This window comes from Taurulus bubalis (genome assembly GCF_910589615.1).
Source record: "Taurulus bubalis genome assembly, chromosome: 7".
NCBI lineage: Eukaryota > Metazoa > Chordata > Actinopteri > Perciformes > Cottidae > Taurulus > Taurulus bubalis.
The window spans coordinates 29,135,041-29,156,568 of NC_136595.1; the positions used below are offsets into that span (position 1 = coordinate 29,135,041).

A 21,528-nucleotide genomic window follows, 5' to 3' on the forward strand; every position below is an offset into this window, starting at 1 on the left:
GGAGGCTCTGCGGATCCTCCTGGTCTCTGACGTGCAGCTGGACCAGGTCTCTGACGTCAGGACCAGGTCTCATAGACCTGACGTCAGAACCAGGACTGCTCTCAGCTCGAGGGGATCGAACCCGTGACTGAACGCTCAGAGAGGAGTCGAGTTACGTCATGAATCATTCATCAGTCCGGAGAAGAGCAGCTGCTGGAACATGAATAATTCATCTCTCTCTCTCTCTCTCTCTCTCTCTCTCTCTCTCTCTCTCTCTCTCTCTCTCTCTCTCTCTCTCTCTCTCACACACACACACACACACACACACACACACACACACACACACACACACACACACACAGTATTCTTATATCTCTATTATGTGTGATTAGTAAAGGACTTATAATTCATAATATTATGAATTTAATTAATAATAATATACTTTAAGCCATAGTTTGATTGTATTGTAGGTTTACCGTTATTGTTGTATTTTTGCTATTATAATACACAATCATATAATAATAATAATTGAATTAATTGATATATAATATTAAAAACAACACCACTTTGATTTAATGTATATTAAATGGTGATTTTAAAAACCCGTGCGTCCGTCCGACCTGCGAGGGGCGCTGTGGAGCTTCAGTCCGTTTAATCTGCCGCCGCCGACCCAAGAAGGACACGAAGAAGACGCGAGATGAAGCGACACGTCATTGGTCAGAATGTGACGGCGGCGCTTCCTATTGGCTGGTTGCGTTGCCGCGCCAGTGGAAGCGAGAAGCAGCGCGACGATTCAAGCGCGGCCATGTTGTTGTGCTCGTTCAAGTCAACCCGGCAGGTGGAGGCGAACTGAAGCTCATGGACTTTTGGACTGAAGTCAACGTTTGGATTTAATTTAAAGTTTGGATTTAAGTCAACGCCCGGTTATCCTGCGTGAAGCTAACGAGGCTAAGGGAAGCTAACGGAGGAAGCTATCGTGGCTAGCAGCTGTTAGCTGCACTCAGCGCGGTGTTTCCGGCGCTGAGTGGCCGTTAATAGCGCCTCTTTGTCGGCCACAGCGGCGATGAGCTGCCCGGTGAACCTCCAGGATCTTCCGTCCGGCGTGTTTGAGGCGGTTTTTACCCCGGAGACCGTGAGAGGAAGGTGAGTCTGTTCAGGTAACAACAACAACCACAGTGAGTCTGTTCAGGTAACAACAACAACACAGTGAGTCTGTTCAGGTAACAACAACACAGTGAGTCTGTTCAGGTAACAACAACAACCACAGTGAGTCTGTTCAGGTAACAACAACAACCACAGTGAGTCTGTTCAGGTAACAACAACCACAGTGAGTCTGTTCAGGTAACAACAACAACACAGTGAGTCTGTTCAGGTAACAACAACAACCACAGTGAGTCTGTTCAGGTAACAACAACACAGTGAGTCTGTTCAGGTAACAACAACAACCACAGTGAGTCTGTTCAGGTAACAACAACAACCACAGTGAGTCTGTTCAGGTAACAACAACAACCACAGTGAGTCTGTTCAGGTAACAACAACCACAGTGAGTCTGTTCAGGTAACAACAACACAGTGAGTCTGTTCAGGTAACAACAACAACACAGTGAGTCTGTTCAGGTAACAACAACAACACAGTGAGTCTGTTCAGGTAACAACAACACAGTGAGTCTGTTCAGGTACTGACAGGTGGTTCGATGGACCCGTACTTGTAGAGATCTTTTCTAGTCTTCAGATCACTCAAAGCTTTAACACTTCATGACATAATTCACTCTGATGAGGAGGTACCATGAAGGAGCCTCATCATGATCTACATCCACACACCGCAGAACAGCTACAGGAGACATGGAGGGCGAAGGGTCTGTAGGGTTAAGGGTCTGTAGGGCTAAGTGTCTCAAGGACACATGGACAGAGCCGGGGATCGAACCGCCGATCCTCTGATTGAAGGGCGACCTGCTCACCACTGAGCCACCGTACCCGTATACCCTTAATAAGTTGAACTCAAGAATAGAAGGAGAAATAAAAAGGTCGATCTCTTCAAATGGAGAAACTGCAGGAGGTCAGAAGACTGAAGCGCAATAACAACAACAACAACAACAATAATAATCATAACAATACTAATAACAATTATAATAATAATAACAATAATCATAATAATCATAATCCTCCACAGAAACAGGAACTCTCTCACAGCGCTGAGTTTCCCTAAATCCAGAACAGCTCTGTGGGATGAAAGAGCTGCAGGAGAGAAGCTCCGCCTCCAGCTGTGTGCTCGCAGGTACACACACACACACACACACACACACACACACACACATATATATGTGTTTATCTGTCATGAACACACAGATAATGTTGGGTAGCAGCTCTGATGTGTGTGTGTGTGTGTGTGTGTGTGTGTGTGTGTGTGTGTGTGTGTGTGTGTGTGTGTGTGTAGGAAGCCCCGGCTGCTGCTGATGGAGAAAGCTCTGCGTCTGGCTCAACGACACGCTCGTCACAGCAACAAGCCCCGCCTCCTCAGCTTCCTGCTGGGCTCAGTGAGCGTCGACGCAGGTCAGAGATTATTATATGTTTGTTAAATAACTAGTAATAAACACACCATGTAGTGAATAAACAATGGAGGAGAGGAGCAGAAGGAGGAGCTCTCAGTTTACTGGCCGTCTGCGTTCCAACCCTCCCAGACGAGGAGGGCGTCACGGTGACCCTGGACCGGTTCGATCCGGGTCGGGTCCAGACCGGGTCCTGCAGGGTTCCCTCTGCTCTGCTGCCCGGAGACGTTCTGGTTCCCTGTCGGTTCTCCACGCAGACCGAGCCCCCTGACGCCGTCGTCCAATCAGAGGCGGAGCTGCACCTCTGCTTCAAGGTGAGCCTCACTGACGGCTGCTTCCTGTTTTATGCTTTCACTGCAACTTCAATTCAAGTCGGACCCTTGTAACCCTGCCAGAAAGAGCCCGTCAGTATTATGGAGTATTATGACATATTATGGAGTATTATGACGGGGTAGTATTGCGACTGTTTCTCAGTAAGACTCTGAGCTGAAGACGATGGAGTTCTGAGACATTTTCAGGAAGGTGATTGTTATGATGCGTTTGGTGATGAATGTAAACGTCTGAACAGCATCGCTCAGTGTAAAGCCTGTGAGACACGTTGAAGGGAGAAGAACCCTCACTGTGAACAACTGTTCAATATTCAGAGGAATGAGAGGAGCCTTCATCTGAACGTTGGTCTCTCTGTCTCTCTCTCTCTGTCTGTCTGTCTGCCCGTCTGTCCTCCTCAGGCTCTGCAGCAGTGTGTGAGTAGCAGACAGGTCCTGGATGTGTCTCAGCTGCTGCAGGTCAGAGGTCAGGTGGAGGTTTCTCAGCAGTGTGACGCTGCAGCGTTCGTCCTCCGCTGGTCGGCCGTCTGTCCGTCCGTCTTCGTGGACGTGCAGCCGGTCCATCCCATCCCCGTCATCCCCACCGCGCTGCTGCGCAGCCTGACCGGCCTCCACAGGGGGGCGCCGCCCGCCGGCCGGCAGAGAGGGTGAGAGGCCAAGGGGTCTGGGGCTGGGGTCTGGGTCCCTCTAAAGGGGTCTGGGGTCTGGGTCCCTCTAAAGGGGTCTGGGGCTGGGGTCTGGGTCCCTCTAAAGGGGTCTGGGGTCTGGGTCCCTCTAAAGGGGTCTGGGGCCCTCTAAAGGGGTCTGGGGTTGGGTCCCTCTAAAGGGGTCTGGGTCCCTCTAAAGGGGTCTGGGGTCTGGGTCCCTCTAAAGGGGTCTGGGGTTGGGTCCCTCTAAAGGGGTCTGGGTCCCTCTAAAGGGGTCTGGGGTCTGGGTCCCTCTAAAGGGGTCTGGGGTCGGGTCCCTCTAAAGGGGTCTGGGTCCCTCTAAAGGGGTCTGGGGTCTGGGTCCCTCTAAAGGGGTCTGGGGTCGGGTCCCTCTAAAGGGGTCTGGGTCCCTCTAAAGGGGTCTGGGGTCTGGGTCCCTCTAAAGGGGTCTGGGGTTGGGTCCCTCTAAAGGGGTCTGGGTCCCTCTAAAGGGGTCTGGGGTCTGGGTCCCTCTAAAGGGGTCTGGGGTTGGGTCCCTCTAAAGGGGTCTGGGTCCCTCTAAAGGGGTCTGGGGTCTGGGTCCCTCTAAAGGGGTCTGGGGTCGGGTCCCTCTAAAGGGGTCTGGGTCCCTCTAAAGGGGTCTGGGGTCTGGGTCCCTCTAAAGGGGTCTGGGGTCGGGTCCCTCTAAAGGGGTCTGGGTCCCTCTAAAGGGGTCTGGGGTCTGGGTCCCTCTAAAGGGGTCTGGGGCTGGGGTCTGGGTCCCTCTAAAGGGGTCTGGGGTCGGGTCCCTCTAAAGGGGTCTGGGTCCCTCTAAAGGGGTCTGGGTCCCTCTAAAGGGGTCTGGGGTCGGGTCCCTCTAAGGGTCTTGTTTGTGTCTGCAGGTTTCTGACCATGGATCAGACCAGGAAGCTGCTCCTGCTGCTGGAGTCGGACCCTAAAGCCTCCAACCTGCCGCTGGTCGGCCTGTAAGTCTGTAACCTGAGGGACTCTACAGGTGTTCTAGTGGTTCACCTGAGGGACTCTACAGGTGTTCTAGTGGTTCACCTGAGGGACTCTACAGGTGTTCTAGTGGTTCACCTGAGGGACTCTACAGGTGTTCTAGTGGTTCACCCGATGGACTCTACAGGTGTTCTAGTGGTTCACCTGAGGGACTCTACAGGTGTTCTAGTGGTTCACCTGAGGGACTCTACAGGTGTTCTAGTGGTTCACCCGATGGACTCTACAGGTGTTCTAGTGGTTCACCTGAGGGACTCTACAGGTGTTCTAGTGGTTCACCTGAGGGACTCTACAGGTGTTCTAGTGGTTCACCTGAGGGACTCTACAGGTGTTCTAGTGGTTCACCTGAGGGACTCTACAGGTGTTCTAGTGGTTCACCCGATGGACTCTACAGGTGTTCTAGTGGTTCACCTGAGGGACTCTACAGGTGTTCTAGTGGTTCACCTGAGGGACTCTACAGGTGTTCTAGTGGTTCACCCGATGGACTCTACAGGTGTTCTAGTGGTTCACCTGAGGGACTCTACAGGTGTTCTAGTGGTTCACCTGAGGGACTCTACAGGTGTTCTAGTGGTTCACCTGAGGGACTCTACAGGTGTTCTAGTGGTTCACCTGAGGGACTCTACAGGTGTTCTAGTGGTTCACCCGATGGACTCTACAGGTGTTCTAGTGGACGCTTGGTGGCTAACTGCTCTTCCTGTCATGTGCCAGCTGGCTGAGTGGGGTGGCACACGTGTCCAGCCCCCAGGTGTGGGCGTGCTGCGTGAGGTTCCTGTACAGCTCCGCCCTCCAGGACAGGTGAGTCTACCTGTCCCGCCCAGGGCCGTGCGTTGTTGAGCAGTGCCTGAGTGTTCTTCTGCGGTTTCAGGGTTCTGTCAGAGAGCCGCTGCTTCCTCCTGGTCCTGTTCGCCTCCACCCACAGAGCGCCTCAGTTCTTCCAGTGTCGAGGACCGGGACCGGGACCGGGACCACAGCTGGACTACCAGCTGCTGACCGCCTCCCAGAGTGTGACTCTGTTCCAGGTAACGACACACCTGTCACCACAGAGGCGTGGTGGTGGTGGTGGTGGTGGTGGTGGTGGTGGTGGTGGTGGTGGTGATGATGATGATGAAGGGCATGAATGTGGACCTCCAGCAGGTGGTCCCGGCGGAGGGTCGGACTCTGCAGTGTGAGCTGGGTCCCGAGGACCACGGCAGCCAGGCGCAGGTGTTCAGAGTGGCCCGGACCTCCTTCAGCAGGTACAGAACTCACCTGCCGGCTCCACGTAACACTGAGACGTGGTCCAACATGAGCCTCTCGTCCTCAGGGCCGCCCGGCTGTCCGTCAGCGACCAGGACTCTGGGGTCGAGGACGGGGACTCGTCTCCACGGCCGTCCCCGAGCCCCCACCCCCCCGCCCCGCAGGCTCGCACAGTTCAGCCGTCGGTTCCTGAGCTCTCTCTACTGATTGACAGCAGCTTCACGTCCAATCAGACTGCTCGGCAGGACCCTGGCTCCACCCACATAGACCCTCCTCCTCCTGCTGCTCCTCCCACCTCCTCCTCTGCTCCTCCTCCCCTCCACAGCACCCCTAACTCCAACCTGCAGGAGCGCTGCTGCTGCTGCTCCCGCCACTCCTACGACTGCACCTCCATCTTCTCCTCCCCAGGACTTCACCCTCCATCCCACCATCACACTCCTCCTCCTCCATCCCACCATCACACTCCTCCTCCTCCATCCCACCATCACACTCCTCCTCCTCCATCCCACCATCACACTCCTCCTCCTCCATCCCACCATCACACTCCTCCTCCTCCATCCCACCATCAGACTCCTCCTCCATCCCACCATCAGACTCCTCCTCCATCCCACCATCAGACTCCTCCTCCATCCCACCATCAGACTCCTCCTCCTCCATCCCACCATCAGACTCCTCCTCCTCCATCCCACCATCAGACTCCTCCTCCTCCATCCCACCATCAGACTCCTCCTCCTCCATCCCACCATCAGACTCCTCCTCCTCCATCCCACCATCAGACTCCTCCTCCTCCATCCCACCATCAGACTCCTCCTCCTCCATCCCACCATCAGACTCCTCCTCCTCCATCCTCCACTCTTGCTACTCCCCTGTCCTCCCATCAGCACACTCCATCGCCCTGCTCCCCCCACCCTCATCCTCACAGCTCCTCCCTCCTCCTCCACCCTCCTCACAGCTCCTCCCCCTCCCCTCCCGGCCCCCCCCTCTCTCCTCCCCCCCCCTCGGTTCTCCCGTCCCTCCTGTGTGAACCGGTGCTGTGATCAAGTGGGGGGCGTCGACGCCTACCAGCTCCTCCTCCATCAGGACCAACAGCTCCGCCTCCTGCAGGCGCAGGTAAGTGCCTCTTCAGGTGTGTCAGTCTGTCAGTAAAGTAAATAGGTAAGAAAGTGATGAAGTGAGTAAGAAGTGTTGAGTGAACGATGAACTGTCTTCAGGTCCAGATGCTGCTGGAGGCTCAGGGGAGACTTCAGTCATCAGGTGGGCAGGTGACACCCAGGAGCACCGCCAGCATCGCTGTGGGGACAGGTGAGACTGACGGGACAGGACAGGTGAGACTGACGGGACAGGACAGGTGAGACTGACGGGACAGGACAGGTGAGACTGACGGGACGGGACAGGACAGGTGAGACTGACGGGACGGGACAGGACAGGTGAGACTGACGGGACGGGACAGGTGAGACTGACGGGACAGGACAGGTGAGACTGACGGGACGGGACAGGTGAGACTGACGGGACGGGACAGGTGAGACTGACGGGACGGGACGGGACAGGTGAGACTGACGGGACGGGACAGGACAGGTGAGACTGACGGGACGGGACAGGACAGGTGAGACTGACGGGACGGGACAGGACAGGTGAGACTGACGGGACGGGACAGGAGAGACTGACGGGACGGGACAGGACAGGTGAGACGGACGGGACAGGTGAGACTGACGGGACGGGACAGGTGAGACTGACGGGACGGGACAGGACAGGTGAGACTGACGGGACAGGACAGGACAGGTGAGACTGACGGGACGGGACGGGACGGGACAGGTGAGACTGACGGGACGGGACAGGTGAGACGGACGGGACGGGACAGGACAGGTGAGACGGACGGGACAGGTGAGACTGACGGGACGGGACAGGACAGGTGAGACTGACGGGACAGGACAGGACAGGTGAGACTGACGGGACGGGCCAGGACAGGTGAGACTGACGGGACGGGACAGGACAGGTGAGACTGACGGGCCAGGACAGGTGAGACTGACGGGACAGGACAGGTGAGACTGACGGGACGGGACAGGTGAGACTGACGGAACAGGCTAGGTGAGACTGACGGGACAGGTGAGACTGACTGAATAGGTGAGACTGACGGGACAGGTGTGGTTCAGCATCACATGTCTCTCTCTGGTCTCAGGGGCCAGTCTGTTCTGGGGAGATCCGGTCCAGTCGCCCCTCCCCCATCAGGAGGTTCAGGCTCCTCCCCCTTCCTCCCCCACACCCCTCTCCTCAGACGCCGACCTGTCCGTCATCGGGTCTGTGGGCGGGGCTAATGGCAGTGAGGCCTGCTCCCCCTCAGCTCAGCACAGGTGAGACAGACAGATGTTAGCATCACTTAGCATCAGTTAGCATGTCTCTGTGAAAGGAGACCAGGACTCTGACTCTGGTGTGTTCAGGTGCAGCGTCAGCGGTCTGGAGAGTCCAGTTCTGGGAGAGAGTGCAAGCATGTACCGAGCTGAGGGAGAGCAGCAGAGCTTCTACCACAACCTGATGGTAACGACGACACGGTCACATGACGTAAAGACGCGGTCACGTGACGTAAAGACGCGGTCACGTGACGTAAAGACGCGGTCACGTGACGTGAACACGCGGTCACATGAAGACGCGGTCACGTGACGTGAACACGCGGTGACGTGAACACGCGGTCACGTGGCGTGAAGACGCGGTCACGTGGCGTGAACACGCGGTCACGTGGCGTGAAGACGCGGTCACGTGACGTGAACACGCGGTCACGTGGCGTGAACACGCGGTCACGTGACGTGAACACGCGGTCACGTGGTGTGAACACGCGGTCACGTGACGTAGACACTCATCATGTGATTCTCCTTGTCTCCTCAGAGTCAGCTGACCAGTCGTCTCCAGGAGTCAGACAGTAAACAGGAAGTGGAAGAGGAGTCCAGCAGGAGGAGCCTGTCCCAGTCCTCCCAGTCCTCCCAGTCCTCCCAGTCCAGGAGGAAGCAGAGCAGTGGAGGAGACCCGGTGCTCAGAGCCACTGTGAAGCAGCTGCAGCAGCTCGGGGTCCACATGGACCAAGAAGGTCTGACGGAGTCCGAGCGCAGGATCCACCAAACAGTGGAGAGCAGCAGGTACTGGAACTCCTACGGGCCTCAAACGTTACATGGTGATGCGTTCAGGCTCCACTCAGTGAACATGAGCACTGGCTGAAGGTAGATGATAACGTTCTCATGGTGCGTTCACATGTAATCCAGTAAAATGTAGTGTTGGTGATTAACCAGAATAAATCCAGATGTTTTCACATGAATATTAAATAGATATTACAGGGGAATTATGAGACACTTCATTATTATTTACAGTAAGTGGGGAAACAGGAAGTGGATGCTGAACCCTGTGTTTGTTCCAGCACGCTGGCGAGCATCAACCCGGCGGCGGTTCTGTCCCGGCTGAGCGTGACCGAGCCCACGGCCAGCGTTCTGTTCCCTGAAGGCAGCGGTCTGGTCCCTGAAGGCAGCGGTCTGGTCCCTGAAGGCAGCGGTCTGGTCCCTGAAGGCAGCGGTCTGGTCCCTGAAGGCAGCGGTCTGGTCCCTGAAGGCAGCGGTCTGGTCCCTGAAGGCAGCGGTCTGGTCCCTGAAGGCAGCGGTCTGGTCGGTCTGGTCCCTGAAGGCAGCGTGGATCTGAGCCTGGAGGCCAACGCCATCGCCCTGCGCTACCTGAGCGACTCTCAGCTCAGCCGGCTCTGTCTGGGAGGCCACGCCCCCTCTCGTCCAGGCCCCGCCCCCAACCACTCCCTGCTGTCGCCTAGCAACATGTCTCTGGCCACCAGGAAGTACATGAGGAGGTACGGCCTGATCGAGGAAGAGGAGGAGGAAGAAGAGGCTCGCCAGCCGCTGACCGAGGCTCTGAACGTGAAGCTCCTCCCACAGAGTCAGCTGATCCGGGACCTGCGGCCCAAGATGCAGCTGTTAGCGCGCGGCGGCGCCGACAAGGAGAACCGCTCGAGCAGGCGGCCATCTTTAATGAGGGCGAGCGGCCGCCAGCCTGAAGGCTCGGTGGGGAACATCCTGGACCTGAGTCGCCTCAGGCAGCTGCCCAAGCTCTTCTGATGGAGGCGCTCAAGTGGTTCTTCATGGTCAGATCACTAGTTTGTGTTCTCACTTCCTGTTTTAATGTGAAATGTGTTTTGTGTAGGTTTTTTATGTATTTATTCCATAAATAAAATTCATAATACTTTTAATATCTGGATACATGTTTATATGTAAATATTAAAAAGCTTGAGGACAGAATGTGCCCCTAGTGGACACCAGGAGAATAACATGTATTATTTATATATATATATATATATATATATATATATATATATATATATAAATATATAAATATATAAATAATACAGCAGTGATGCCCCTAGTGGACACCAGGAGAATAACATGTATTATATATATATATATATATATATATATAAATAAATAATACAGCAGTGATGCCCCTAGTGGACACCAGGAGAACAGCAGGTATTATCTCCAGATAAACACACAGAGCTGCTGTCCTCGCTCGTGTTGACCAGCAGCGGTCGATGTCTCAAAGGTTGCTGCTGCTGCTCTGCAGGACACTGACCTGAGATCAGCTCACTCGTCTCTCAGCACCGACTGCGTACCTGCTCAGGTGAGACCGCTCTCTCTTGAGTTATCGCTTCTTGGCCGTCTGCTGCTTTCTTGTCCAGGGTTCTGATGTCTGTTCTGGTTGTTGTTGTTTACATCAGAACACTAACAACCCGTTTCACGGCAGTGGAGATTTCATTTTCTCTGAATCGTGTTTAAAATAATCAATAATCTCGTAATATTTATCTAAAATGTAACATTCTGATCTGAATCGGTTCTTTTTTAAATGAACCTGCATGTTTACGAAAAAACAACGACTTAGTTTTTACAGCTCGAAGTGTCGAGCATCTTACGGATGTCAGATGAAGAAGAATAATAATAATAATAATAATAATAGCTTTACGAGGCAAATAAAACACATTCTTCTCACGTGAGATCAATAAATAAAAGTAAACGCTCGTTAATGAACTGATTTAAATGGGCCTCTGATTGGCTCCGCAGAATGAGGGCTTCTGATTGGCTGTTGGTTCTGGCGGCCCTGCCCGTCGTCTCCCTCGCCTTCCACCCCGACATCTGCAGCGCCAAACCCAGAGACCTTCCCCTAGAGCCGCGCTGCAGCTACCGCGGCCCCGAGCCCGACGAGGGCCCGACCCCGGAGCCCGAGCCGGTCCCCGAGTCCACCAACCCCCGCGTGTGGGCGCTGTCCAAGGCCAACAGCCGCTTCGCGCTGGCGCTGTTCAGACGGCTGGCGCTCAGCAAGGCGCCCGAGGACAACATCTTCATGTCGCCCATCAGCATCTCCACCGCCTTCGCCATGACCAAGCTGGGAGCCTGCAAGCAGACGCTGCGGCAGATCATGGAGGTCTTATTATTATTATTATTATTATTAATACCATGAAGCTCACTCGGATACATTCTCCGAGGCAGCAGATTGCATCCCGTCTGTGTTTCTGTCGGCAGGTGTTTGAGTTCGACACCATCAAAGAGAAGACCTCGGATCAGGTCCACTTCTTCTTCGCCAAACTCAACTGCCGTCTGTACAGGAAGAAGGACGCGACCACGGCGCTGATCTCTGCTAACCGGCTGTTCGGGGACCGGTCTCTGGTCTTCAACGAGACCTACCAGAACATCAGTGAGACGGTGTACGGGGCCAAACTGATGCCTCTCGACTTCAAGGTGACGTGGTGGTCTAACACGAGTCCACTTCACTTCCATCACCTGAACCACTCAGGGTTCAGACCTGAAAGACTCAGACTCGGGTATCTGAGAGAGGTTACGCTTATTGTCGCGTTTCTGTTCTGCAGGAGAACCCGGAGAAGGCCCGGGTCACCATTAACAAATGGATCTCCAACAAGACGGAGAACCTGGTCCAGGACACGCTACCAGAGGGGGCACTGGACTCCAACACGATCCTGGTCCTCGTCAACACCATCTACTTCAAGGTACCTCCTTCACACCTGTAGCTGTGGAGGCTGGTTCTGGTGCAACAGGTCCCTGCTGGTCCCAAATGAAATGTTTGGAAAGAAAAAGTCTCACAAAAGTCTCACTTTAATGTATAGTCAGAAAGCAGGACATGGTCTGCATGAGGGACACCACCAGTTAATAAACTCTTACTTTGATCTGTAGCGTAACAGCTGTAACACCTGTAGCGTAACACCTGTAATACCCGCAGCGTAACACCCGTAGCTTAACACCCATAACGTGACACCTGGAACACCCGTAACATCTGTAGCGTAACATCTGTAGCGTAACATCTGTAGCGTAACATCTGTAGCGTAACACCTGCAGCGTAACATCTGTAGCGTAACATCTGTAGCATAACACCTGCAGCGTAACATCTGCAGCGTAACACCTGTAGCATAACACCTGTAGCGTAACACCTGCAGCGTAACATCTGTAGCGTAACACCTGTAACACTCGCAGCGTAACACCCGTAGCTTAACACCCATAACGTGACACCTGGAACACCCGTAACATCTGTAGCGTAACATCTGTAGCGTAACATCTGTAGCGTAACATCTGTAGCGTAACATCTGTAGCGTAACACCTGTAGCGTAACATCTGTAGCGTAACATCTGTAGCGTAACACCTGCAGCGTAACACCGGTAGCGTAACACCTGCAGCGTAACACCGGTAGCGTAACACCTGTAGCGTAACACCTGTAGCGTAACACCTGTAGCGTAACACCTGTAACTAGGGCTGCAACAACGAATCGATAAAAATCGATTATCAAAAGTGTTGGCAACGAATTTCATTATCGATTCGTTGTGTCGCGCGATTATTACGCCGGGCAATAAGTCGCGGAGAAGAAGAAAAAAGAGCGGAGCAGAGCAACTGGCCGGCCAGCGTTTCTGAGATTGGAGTGAGACACGAGAAAAGCTGAGGTCGTGATGTTCTCAAAATTAGAAGATCTTTGATAAGTCGAGTCTTGGCCAATCAGCGTCTTCATGTTCCTCAAACTTGTTTTTAATGAAGCTAGTCAGCTTGCTATCGCGTTAGCTAACGTGTTTGGTTGTGTATTGTCGTTAAAGTTACGTTATGTTCCGTTACAGTTCAGTCTTGCTTGTAAAGAAACGTAACGTGATGAAACATGCCGTCACCCCCCGGTCTGGTTCAGTTCACGCTGTCACTCGCTAACGTTAAACCGGCTCACCGGAGGATCTGGCTGCAGGTTTTTTTTTTTTTTTTTTTACTCAAAGTAGAATGAAGCAAATCACGTCGTTGGGCTTAGCCAACAACGTGACGTCGTGGTCATAAGAGACCCAGAATGAACGAGTTTAAGGAAGAGGACGCTCTATATGGAGCAGTACAGCTTCCCTCTGTCCAGTATTTCATACATATTGATAAAGCAGGGTATGTAAATGCAGCCTCTGGAGGGATCAATTACAGTAAAAAGGGCTCACATTTGGCAGATGTAAAGCATGCATGTGTATGTTTTTAGTGTTGGTCCATTTTATTGTTTTAATTAACAGCTCAGGGATGTTCAAGGAGCAACCTGTTTGTGCTTTCTGAAGATGTTTTGCACTGTCACTTCTGTTTTTGAATAAAGGGTTGGAAATGAACGCTTTTTTGATAAAAACATTTTTTTATCCGATTCATCGATTAATCGAAAAAATAATCAACCGATTAATCGATTCTTAAAATAATCGTTAGTTGCAGTCCTACCTGTAACACCCGTAGCGTGTAACACTACCGGTAGCGTGTAACACCACCGGTAGCGCGTAACTCCACCGGTAGCGTGTAACACCACCGGTAGCGTGTAACACCACCGGTAGCGTGTAACTCCACCGGTAGCGTGTAACACCACCGGTAGCGTGTAACTCCACCGGTAGCGTGTAACACCACCGGTAGCGTGTAACACCACCGGTAGCGTGTAACTCCACCGGTAGCGCGTAACTCCACCGGTAGCGTGTAACACCACCGGTAGCGTGTAACACCACCGGTAGCGTGTAACTCCACCGGTAGCGCGTAACTCCACCGGTAGCGTATTACCGGTAGCGTGTAACACCGGTAGCGTGTAACACCGGTAGCGTATTACCGGTAGCGTGTAACACCACCGGTAGCGTGTAACACCACCGGTAGCGTGTAACATTACCGGTAGCGTGTAACACCGGTAGCGTGTAACACCACCGGTAGCGCGTAACTCCACCGGTAGCGTGTAACACCGGTAGCGTATTACCGGTAGCGTGTAACACCACCGGTAGCGTGTAACACCGGTAGCGTATTACCGGTAGCGTGTAACACCGGTAGCGTATTACCGGTAGCGTGTAACACCACCGGTAGCGTGTAACACCGGTAGCGTATTACCGGTAGCGTGTAACACCGGTAGCGTATTACCGGTAGCGTATTACCGGTAGCGTGTAACACCGGTAGCGTATTACCGGTAGCGTGTAACACCGGTAGCGTATTACCGGTAGCGTATTACCGGTAGCGTGTAACACCGGTAGCGTGTAACACCGGTAGCGTGTAACACCGGTAGCGTGTAACACCGGTAGCGTGTAACACTGGTAGCTTACCACCTGTTAGTGTAGGGCGGTAACAGGTTGCTGTGTCTGCAGTCCTTCGGCATCATTATCACTCTCTGATCAACTCTCTCCTCTCAGGGTCAGTGGAAACACAAGTTCGACAAAGACAACGTGTACACCTCACACTTCCACGTCAGTCCATCTCTGAGCTGCTCCGTCAGGATGATGTACCAGGAGACCAGGTTCAGGTACAGGTACCTCCCAGACCACCAGCTGCAGCTGCTGGAGATGCCGTACCGCGGAGACGACATCACCATGGTGATCATCCTGCCCAACAAAGGCACCCCGCTCAGTCAGGTAATGACCATGCTCCTTTTACTGACGTTACTGGTCAACAGGGTTACTAGTCAACAAGGCTACTAGTCAACAGGGTTACTAGTCAACAGGGTTACTAGTCAACAGGGTTACTAGTCAACAAGGCTACTAGTCAACAAGGCTACTAGTCAACAGGGTTACTAGTCAACAGGGTTACTAGTCAACAGGGTTACTAGTCAACATGGTTACTAGTCAACAGGGTTACTAGTCAACATGGTTACTAGTCAACAAGGCTACTAGTCAACAGGGTTACTAGTCAACAGGGTTATTAGTCAACAGGGTTACTAGTCAACAGGGTTACTAGTCAACAGGGTTACTAGTCAACAAGGCTAGTAGTCAACAGGGTTACTAGTCAACAAGGCTACTAGTCAACAGGGTTACTAGACAACAAGGTTACTAGTCAACAAGGTTACTAGTCAACAAGGCTACTAGTCAACAGGGTTACTAGTCAACAGGGTTACTAGTCAACAGGGTTATTAGTCAACAGGGTTATTAGTCAACAGGGTTATTAATCAACAGGGTTACTAGTCAACAGGGTTACTAGTCTACAGGGTTACTAGTCAACAGGGTTATTAATCAACAGGGTTACTAGTCAACAAGGTTACTAGTCAACAGGGTTACTAGTCAACAAGGCTACTAGTCAACAAGGCTACTAGTCAACAGGGTTACTAGTCAACAGGGTTATTAGTCAACAGGGTTACTAGTCAACAGGGTTACTAGTCTACAGGGTTACTAGTCTACAGGGTTACTAGTCTACAGGGTTACTAGTCAACAGTACAATCAAAGAACCAGATTATGACTCAACATGAACAAACAGCGTCCTGATGATGATGATGATGTGTGCAGGTGGAGGAGCGTCTGGACCTGAACAACCTGACGTCCTGGTTGGGTGAGATGAAGGAGACCTTGGTGTCGGTCCACGTCCCTCGTTTCAGGCTGGAGGACGGCTTCAGTCTGAAGGAGAAGCTGCAGGACATGGGACTGACCGACCTGTTCAGCGCCGAGAGGGCCAGCCTGCCAGGTGAGGCTCTTCAGCACCGCTTCTGTTTGAGGTTCCTCCACCAGAGGCCCCATCAGCACCGCCAATGTAACATATACATAACTTAACATAACAATTTAAAGTGCAGCTTTCAGTGTTTGTTTGTTTCAGGGATGTTGGAGGATGGAAGTGAAGGTCTCCACATCTCAGACGCTTTCCATAAGGCCTTCCTGGAGGTCAGTCACTGATGGACAGACCAGAGGCCCTAATCCGGGGTCAGACCTGACACCAGACCAGAGACCCTGACCCCTGACCTGACACCAGAGCAGAGACCCTGACCCCTGACCCGGGGTCAGACCTGACACCAGACCAGAGACCCTGACCCGGGGTCAGACCTGACACCAGACCAGAGACCCTGACCCGGGGTCAGACCTGACACCAGACCAGAGACCCTGACCCGGGGTCAGACCTGACACCAGATCAGAGACCCTGACTCGGGGTCAGACCTGACACCAGATCAGAGACCCTGACTCGGGGTGTCCCCAGTCTGGTCCCCAGGACCCTCATGTTGTGTGTTGTGTCTGCAGGTGAACGAGGAGGGCAGCGAGGCGGCAGCAGCCACTGCCGTCGTGGCCGTCGGTCGCTCCTTAAACTTAAACCAGGAAGTGTTTCAGGCCGACCGACCGTTCCTGCTGCTCATCAGAGAGTCCACCATCAACACCCTGCTGTTCACCGCCAGAGTGGCCAACCCCTGCAGCCAGTGAGGACGGACCCAACGATGTCAGTCACATTGTGTTCTGATCCCGTTTGAGTTGCACAAATGATGTTGGTACATTTAAAGTGGAAGTTTGTCGAGTAAGAGATGGAGAATTAAAAGTCTTCTGTTCTTTCAATGTCTGTCTTCATTTATGGTGAGGCTGTGTGTTCACGGTGTTCTCTCCTCCCAGTTCGTCTGTATGGGAATACTTAGAAATATGTGTGTACTATATATATTAATAAGAATAATTAACGTTGGGTTTCTCTCAATACATAGTTACTAATTAACCAGCTAGTCTCTAGAAGGGGCTAGTTAGCCAGCTATTCCCTATAGTTCTAGAAGGGGCTAGTTAGCCAGCTAGTCTATATAGTTCTAGAAGGGGCTAGTTAGCCAGCTAGTCTATATAGTTCTAGAAGGAGCTAGTTAGCCAGCTAGTCTCTATAGTTCTAGAAGGAGCTAGTTAGCCAGCTAGTCCCTATAGCTCTAGAAGGGGCTAGTTAACCAGCTAGTCTCTAGAAGGGGCTAGTTAGCCAGCTAGTCTCTATAGTTCTAGAAGGGGCTAGTTAGCCAGCTAGTCTATATAGTTCTAGAAGGGGCTAGTTAGCCAGCTAGTCTCTATAGTTCTAGAAGAGGCTAGTTAGCCAGCTAGTCCCTATAGCTCTAGAAGGGGCTAGTTAGCCAGCTAGTCCCTATAGTTCTAGAAGGGGCTAGTTAACCAGCTAGTCCCTATAGCTCTAGAAGGGGGTAGTTAGCCAGCTAGTCCCTATAGCTCTAGAAGGGGCTAGTTAACCAGCTAGCCTCTATAGTTCTAGAAGGGGCTAGTTAGCCAGCTAGTCCCTGTAGTTCTAGAAGGGGGTAGTTAACCAGCTAGTCTCTATAATTCTAGAAGGGGCTAGTTAACCAGCTAGTCTCTATAGTTCAAGAAGGGGCTAGTTAACCAGCTAGTCTCTAGAAGGGGCTAGTTAACCAGCTAGTCTCTATAGTTCTAGAAGGGGCTAGTTAACCAGCTAGTCTCTAGAAGGGGCTAGTTAGCCAGCTAGTCTCTATAGTTCTAGAAGGGGCTAGTTAGCCAGCTAGTCTATATAGTTCTAGAAGGGGCTAGTTAGCCAGCTAGTCTCTATAGTTCTAGAAGAGGCTAGTTAGCCAGCTAGTCTCTAGAAGGGGCTAGTTAACCAGCTAGTCTCTAGAAGGGGTTAGTTAGCCAGCTAGTCCCTATAGTTATAGAAGGGGCTAGTTAGCCAGCTAGTCCCTATAGTTCTAGAAGGGGTTAGTTAGCCAGCTAGTCCCTATAGTTCTAGAAGGGGCTACTTAGCCAGCTAGTCCCTATAGTTCTAGAAGGGGCTAGTTAACCAGCTAGTCTCTATAGTTCTAGAAGGGGGTAGTTTGTCAGCTAGTCCATATAGCTCTAGAAGGGGCTAGTTAACCAGCTAGTCCCTATAGTTCTAGAAGGGGCTAGTTAACCAGCTAGTCTCTAGAAGGGGCTAGTAAACCAGCTAGTCTCTATAGTTCTAGAAGGGGCTAGTTAACCAGCTAGTCTCTATAGTTCTAGAAGTGGCTAGTGAACCAGCTAGTCTCTATAGCTCTAGAAGGGGCTAGTTAGCCAGCTAGTCCCTATAGCTCTAGAAGGGGTTAGTTAGCCAGCTAGTCCCTATAGTTCTAGAAGGGGCTAGTTAGCCAGCTAGTCCCTATAGTTCTAGAAGGGGTTAGTTAGCCAGCTAGTCTCTATAGTTCTAGAAGGGGCTAGTTAACCAGCTAGTCTCTAGAAGGGGCTAGATAACCAGCTAGTCCCTATAGTTCTAGAAGAGGCTAGTTAGCCAGCTAGTCTCTATCGCTCTAGAAGGGGCTAGTTAGCCAGCTAGTCCCTATAGCTCTAGAAGGGGTTAGTTAGCCAGCTAGTCCCTATAGCTCTAGAAGGGGCTAGTTAGCCAGCTAGTCCTTATAGTTCTAGAAGGGGCTAGTTAGCCAGCTAGTCTCTATAGTTCTAGAAGGGGCTAGTTAACCAGCTAGTCTCTAGAAGGGGCTAGATAACCAGCTAGTCCCTATAGTTCTAGAAGAGGCTAGTTAGCCAGCTAGTCTCTATCGTTCTAGAAGGGGCTAGTTAGCCAGCTAGTCCCTATCGCTCTAAAAGGGGCTAGTTAGCCAGCTAGTCTCTATAGTTCTAGAAGGGGCTAGTTAACCAGCTAGTCTCTATAGTTCTAGAAGTGGTTAGTTAACCAGCTAGTCTCTAGAAGGGGCTAGTTAACCAGCTAGCCTCTATAGTTCTAGAAGGGGCTAGTTAGCCAGCTAGTCCCTGTAGTTCTAGAAGGGGGTAGTTAACCAGCTAGTCTCTATAGTTCTAGAAGGGGCTAGTTAACCAGCTAGTCTCTATAGTTCTAGAAGGGGCTAGTTAACCAGCTAGTCTCTAGAAGGGGCTAGTTAACCAGCTAGTCTCTATAGTTGTAGAAGGGGCTAGTTAGCCAGCTAGTCCCTATAGTTCTAGAAGGGGCTAGTTAACCAGCTAGTCTCTAGAAGGGGCTAGTTAACCAGCTAGTTAACCAGCTAGTCCCTATAGTTCTAGAAGGGGCTAGTTAACCAGCTAGTCTCTATAGTTCTAGAAGTGGTTAGTTAACCAGCTAGTCTCTAGAAGGGGCTAGTTAACCAGATAGCCTCTATAGTTCTAGAAGGGGCTAGTTAGCCAGCTAGTCCCTGTAGTTCTAGAAGGGGGTAGTTAACCAGCTAGTCTCTATAGTTCTAGAAGGGGCTAGTTAACCAGCTAGTCTCTATAGTTCTAGAAGGGGCTAGTTAACCAGCTAGTCTCTAGAAGGGGCTAGTTAACCAGCTAGTCTCTATAGTTCTAGAAGGGGCTAGTTAGCCAGCTAGTCCCTATAGTTCTAGAAGGGGCTAGTTAACCAGCTAGTCTCTAGAAGGGGCTAGTTAACCAGCTAGTCTCTAGAAAGGACTAGTTAGCCAGCTAGTCTCTAGGAGATAGTTAACCAGCTAGTCTCTAGAAGGGGCTAGTTAACCAGCTAGTCTCTATAGTTCTAGAAGTGGCAAGTTAACCAGCTAGTATCTAGAAGGGACTAGTTAACCAGCTAGTCCCTATAGTTCTAGAAGGGGCTAGCTAACCAGCTAGTCTCTAGAAGGGACTAGTTAACCAGCTAGTCTCTAGAAAGGACTAGTTAGCCAGCTAGTCTCTAGGAGATAGTTAACCAGCTAGTCTCTAGAAGGGGCTAGTTAACCAGCTAGTCTCTATAGTTCTAGAAGTGGCAAGTTAACCAGCTAGTCTCTAGAAGGGGCTAGTTAACCAGCTAGTCCGTATAGTTCTAGAAGGGGCTAGTTAACCAGCTAGTCTCTAGAAGGGGCTAGTTAACCAGCTAGTCTCTAGTTCTAGAAGTGGCTAGTTAACCAGCTAGTCTCTAGTTCTAGAAGGGGCTAGTTAACCAGCTAGTCTCTAGTTCTAGAAGTGGCTAGTTAACCAGCTAGTCTCTAGTTCTAGAAGGGGCTAGTTAACCAGCTAGTCTCTAGTTCTAGAAGTGGCTAGTTAACCAGCTAGTCTCTAGTTCTAGAAGGGGCTAGTTAACCAGCTAGTCTCTAGTTCTAGAAGGGGCTAGTTAACCAGCTAGTCTCTAGTTCTAGAAGTGGCTAGTTAACCAGCTAGTCTCTAGTTCTAGAAGGGGCTAGTTAACCAGCTAGTCTCTAGTTCTAGAAGTGGCTAGTTAACCAGCTAGTCTCTAGAAGGGACTAGTTAGCCAGCTAGTCTCTAGGAGATAGTTAACCAGCTAGTCTCTAGAAGGGGCTAGTTAACCAGCTAGTCTCTAGAAAGAGATAGTTAACCAGCTAATCTTCTCTGGGCTAAGCATTCTCTTATCAAACATAAACGTAATGCATGACAATTCTAACGGGATTAAACATTATTATAATTATTGATATTATTACTTTAGAACGGTAGAGGAGGGACTTCCTCTCTCTAACAGAAATATAACAGAATATTTAGCAGACAAAATGATCTAGTAACAATAATTAGTAAGACGTTTATTCATAACCTTGAGTGAGGAGTACAGGCTGCTACCTGGCCAGCTGAATTGTGGGTAAAGAAGGATGCGAGTGGACACTTAAAGTGCTTTATTTCCTCTGGAGGAGACCTGTGAGTGATCGAGTGGTCATGGTGAGAAGCTCCTTCACATTTAAACCCCAACAGAGACATGCAACATAAAGGTTTCACATGAAACCGTACCTCTGAAAATCAAATGTACAGTAGTCAAAGTTTATTTACTAAACGCTTCTTCTTTGATATATTAGGATATATTATCGACAGTAAAGAGTAATCTCATTAAGTGAGTATATATCTAAATGATTTGATTCATAATTAGGCATGTTGTGGTCGCCGATATAATAAAACAAAGAAACATGACACCTGGAGGATGAGGAGGATTAGGAAGATGATGAGGTTGAGCTGTTTTCACAGTTTGAAGATGAACCTGAAGAACCATCGAGGAGGAGAAGCCGGACCTTTAAAGATCCGATCCCTTATTTCAGAACCAGAACAAGTGTCACATGTATGTGTTTGATTCTGACGAAACGGAATAAAACAAAAAGGGACAGTAAATCTCTCGGTTCGGATCCTGATCCGTTTAACAAGACATGAAGGTCCATCGGACCTGAACTCTGATCCCACTTCTCCTACTTAATGGATTCCTCCAGACCAGACTGAACCAGTCTGATTCAGACTGAACCAGACTAGTTCAGTCTGGTTCAACCAGACTGAACTATGAGGCGGTCTGGACTGGTTCAATCTGGTTTAGGAAGAAACTGATGAATTAGTTTCTATGTTTTGATGTGAGAGCTGAGCAACATGTGCTTCTTTGTTTGTCCTCCGGTATCGGCAGAACCACGGGAATACTTCGGGACCTTCAGCGTGTTTCATGACTCGGTTTCTACTTTAGTGTTGACGAAGTAAATAAAGAAGTTCAATGACCTCAAGTGGTTTAGTGACGTACATGTGTGCTGCAGGACACTGTGACATCACTGAGGGGTGTGGCTACAGGTGTGCTGCAGGACATCACTGAGGGGTGTGGCTACAGGTATAAATCACAGTTTGAACTTTAGAACTTCCCTTCTAAAGTTCCTGTTGAGAAAGATTTTCTAATAG

At 51.0% G+C, this 21,528-nt stretch overlaps 2 protein-coding genes across 2 annotated transcripts; both read left to right on the forward strand.

Annotated features, from left to right (window-relative positions):
* Window positions 1-1,042: 1,042 nt before the first annotated feature.
* On the forward strand, window positions 1,043-9,829 carry stil (STIL centriolar assembly protein; the record flags this gene model as incomplete). The annotated part of the gene is made up of 17 exons (XM_079220883.1): window positions 1,043-1,122; window positions 2,149-2,253; window positions 2,413-2,528; window positions 2,657-2,838; window positions 3,253-3,497; window positions 4,379-4,462; window positions 5,202-5,288; window positions 5,359-5,512; window positions 5,625-5,728; window positions 5,797-6,367; window positions 6,726-6,839; window positions 6,941-7,031; window positions 7,906-8,077; window positions 8,171-8,261; window positions 8,607-8,854; window positions 9,130-9,212; window positions 9,390-9,829. 17 exons carry the CDS (start codon window positions 1,043-1,045, stop codon window positions 9,827-9,829), a joined length of 2,967 nt encoding a protein of 988 aa, XP_079077009.1.
* A 997-nt stretch (window positions 9,830-10,826) lies between these two features.
* serpinc1 (serpin peptidase inhibitor, clade C (antithrombin), member 1) lies at window positions 10,827-16,458 on the forward strand (the record flags this gene model as incomplete). Its single annotated transcript, XM_079220893.1, has 7 exons — window positions 10,827-11,186; window positions 11,285-11,500; window positions 11,629-11,766; window positions 14,428-14,646; window positions 15,511-15,685; window positions 15,815-15,879; window positions 16,231-16,458. 7 exons carry the CDS (start codon window positions 10,827-10,829, stop codon window positions 16,405-16,407), a joined length of 1,350 nt encoding a protein of 449 aa, XP_079077019.1. The 3' UTR covers window positions 16,408-16,458.
* Between the last annotated feature and the right edge of the window lie 5,070 nt (window positions 16,459-21,528).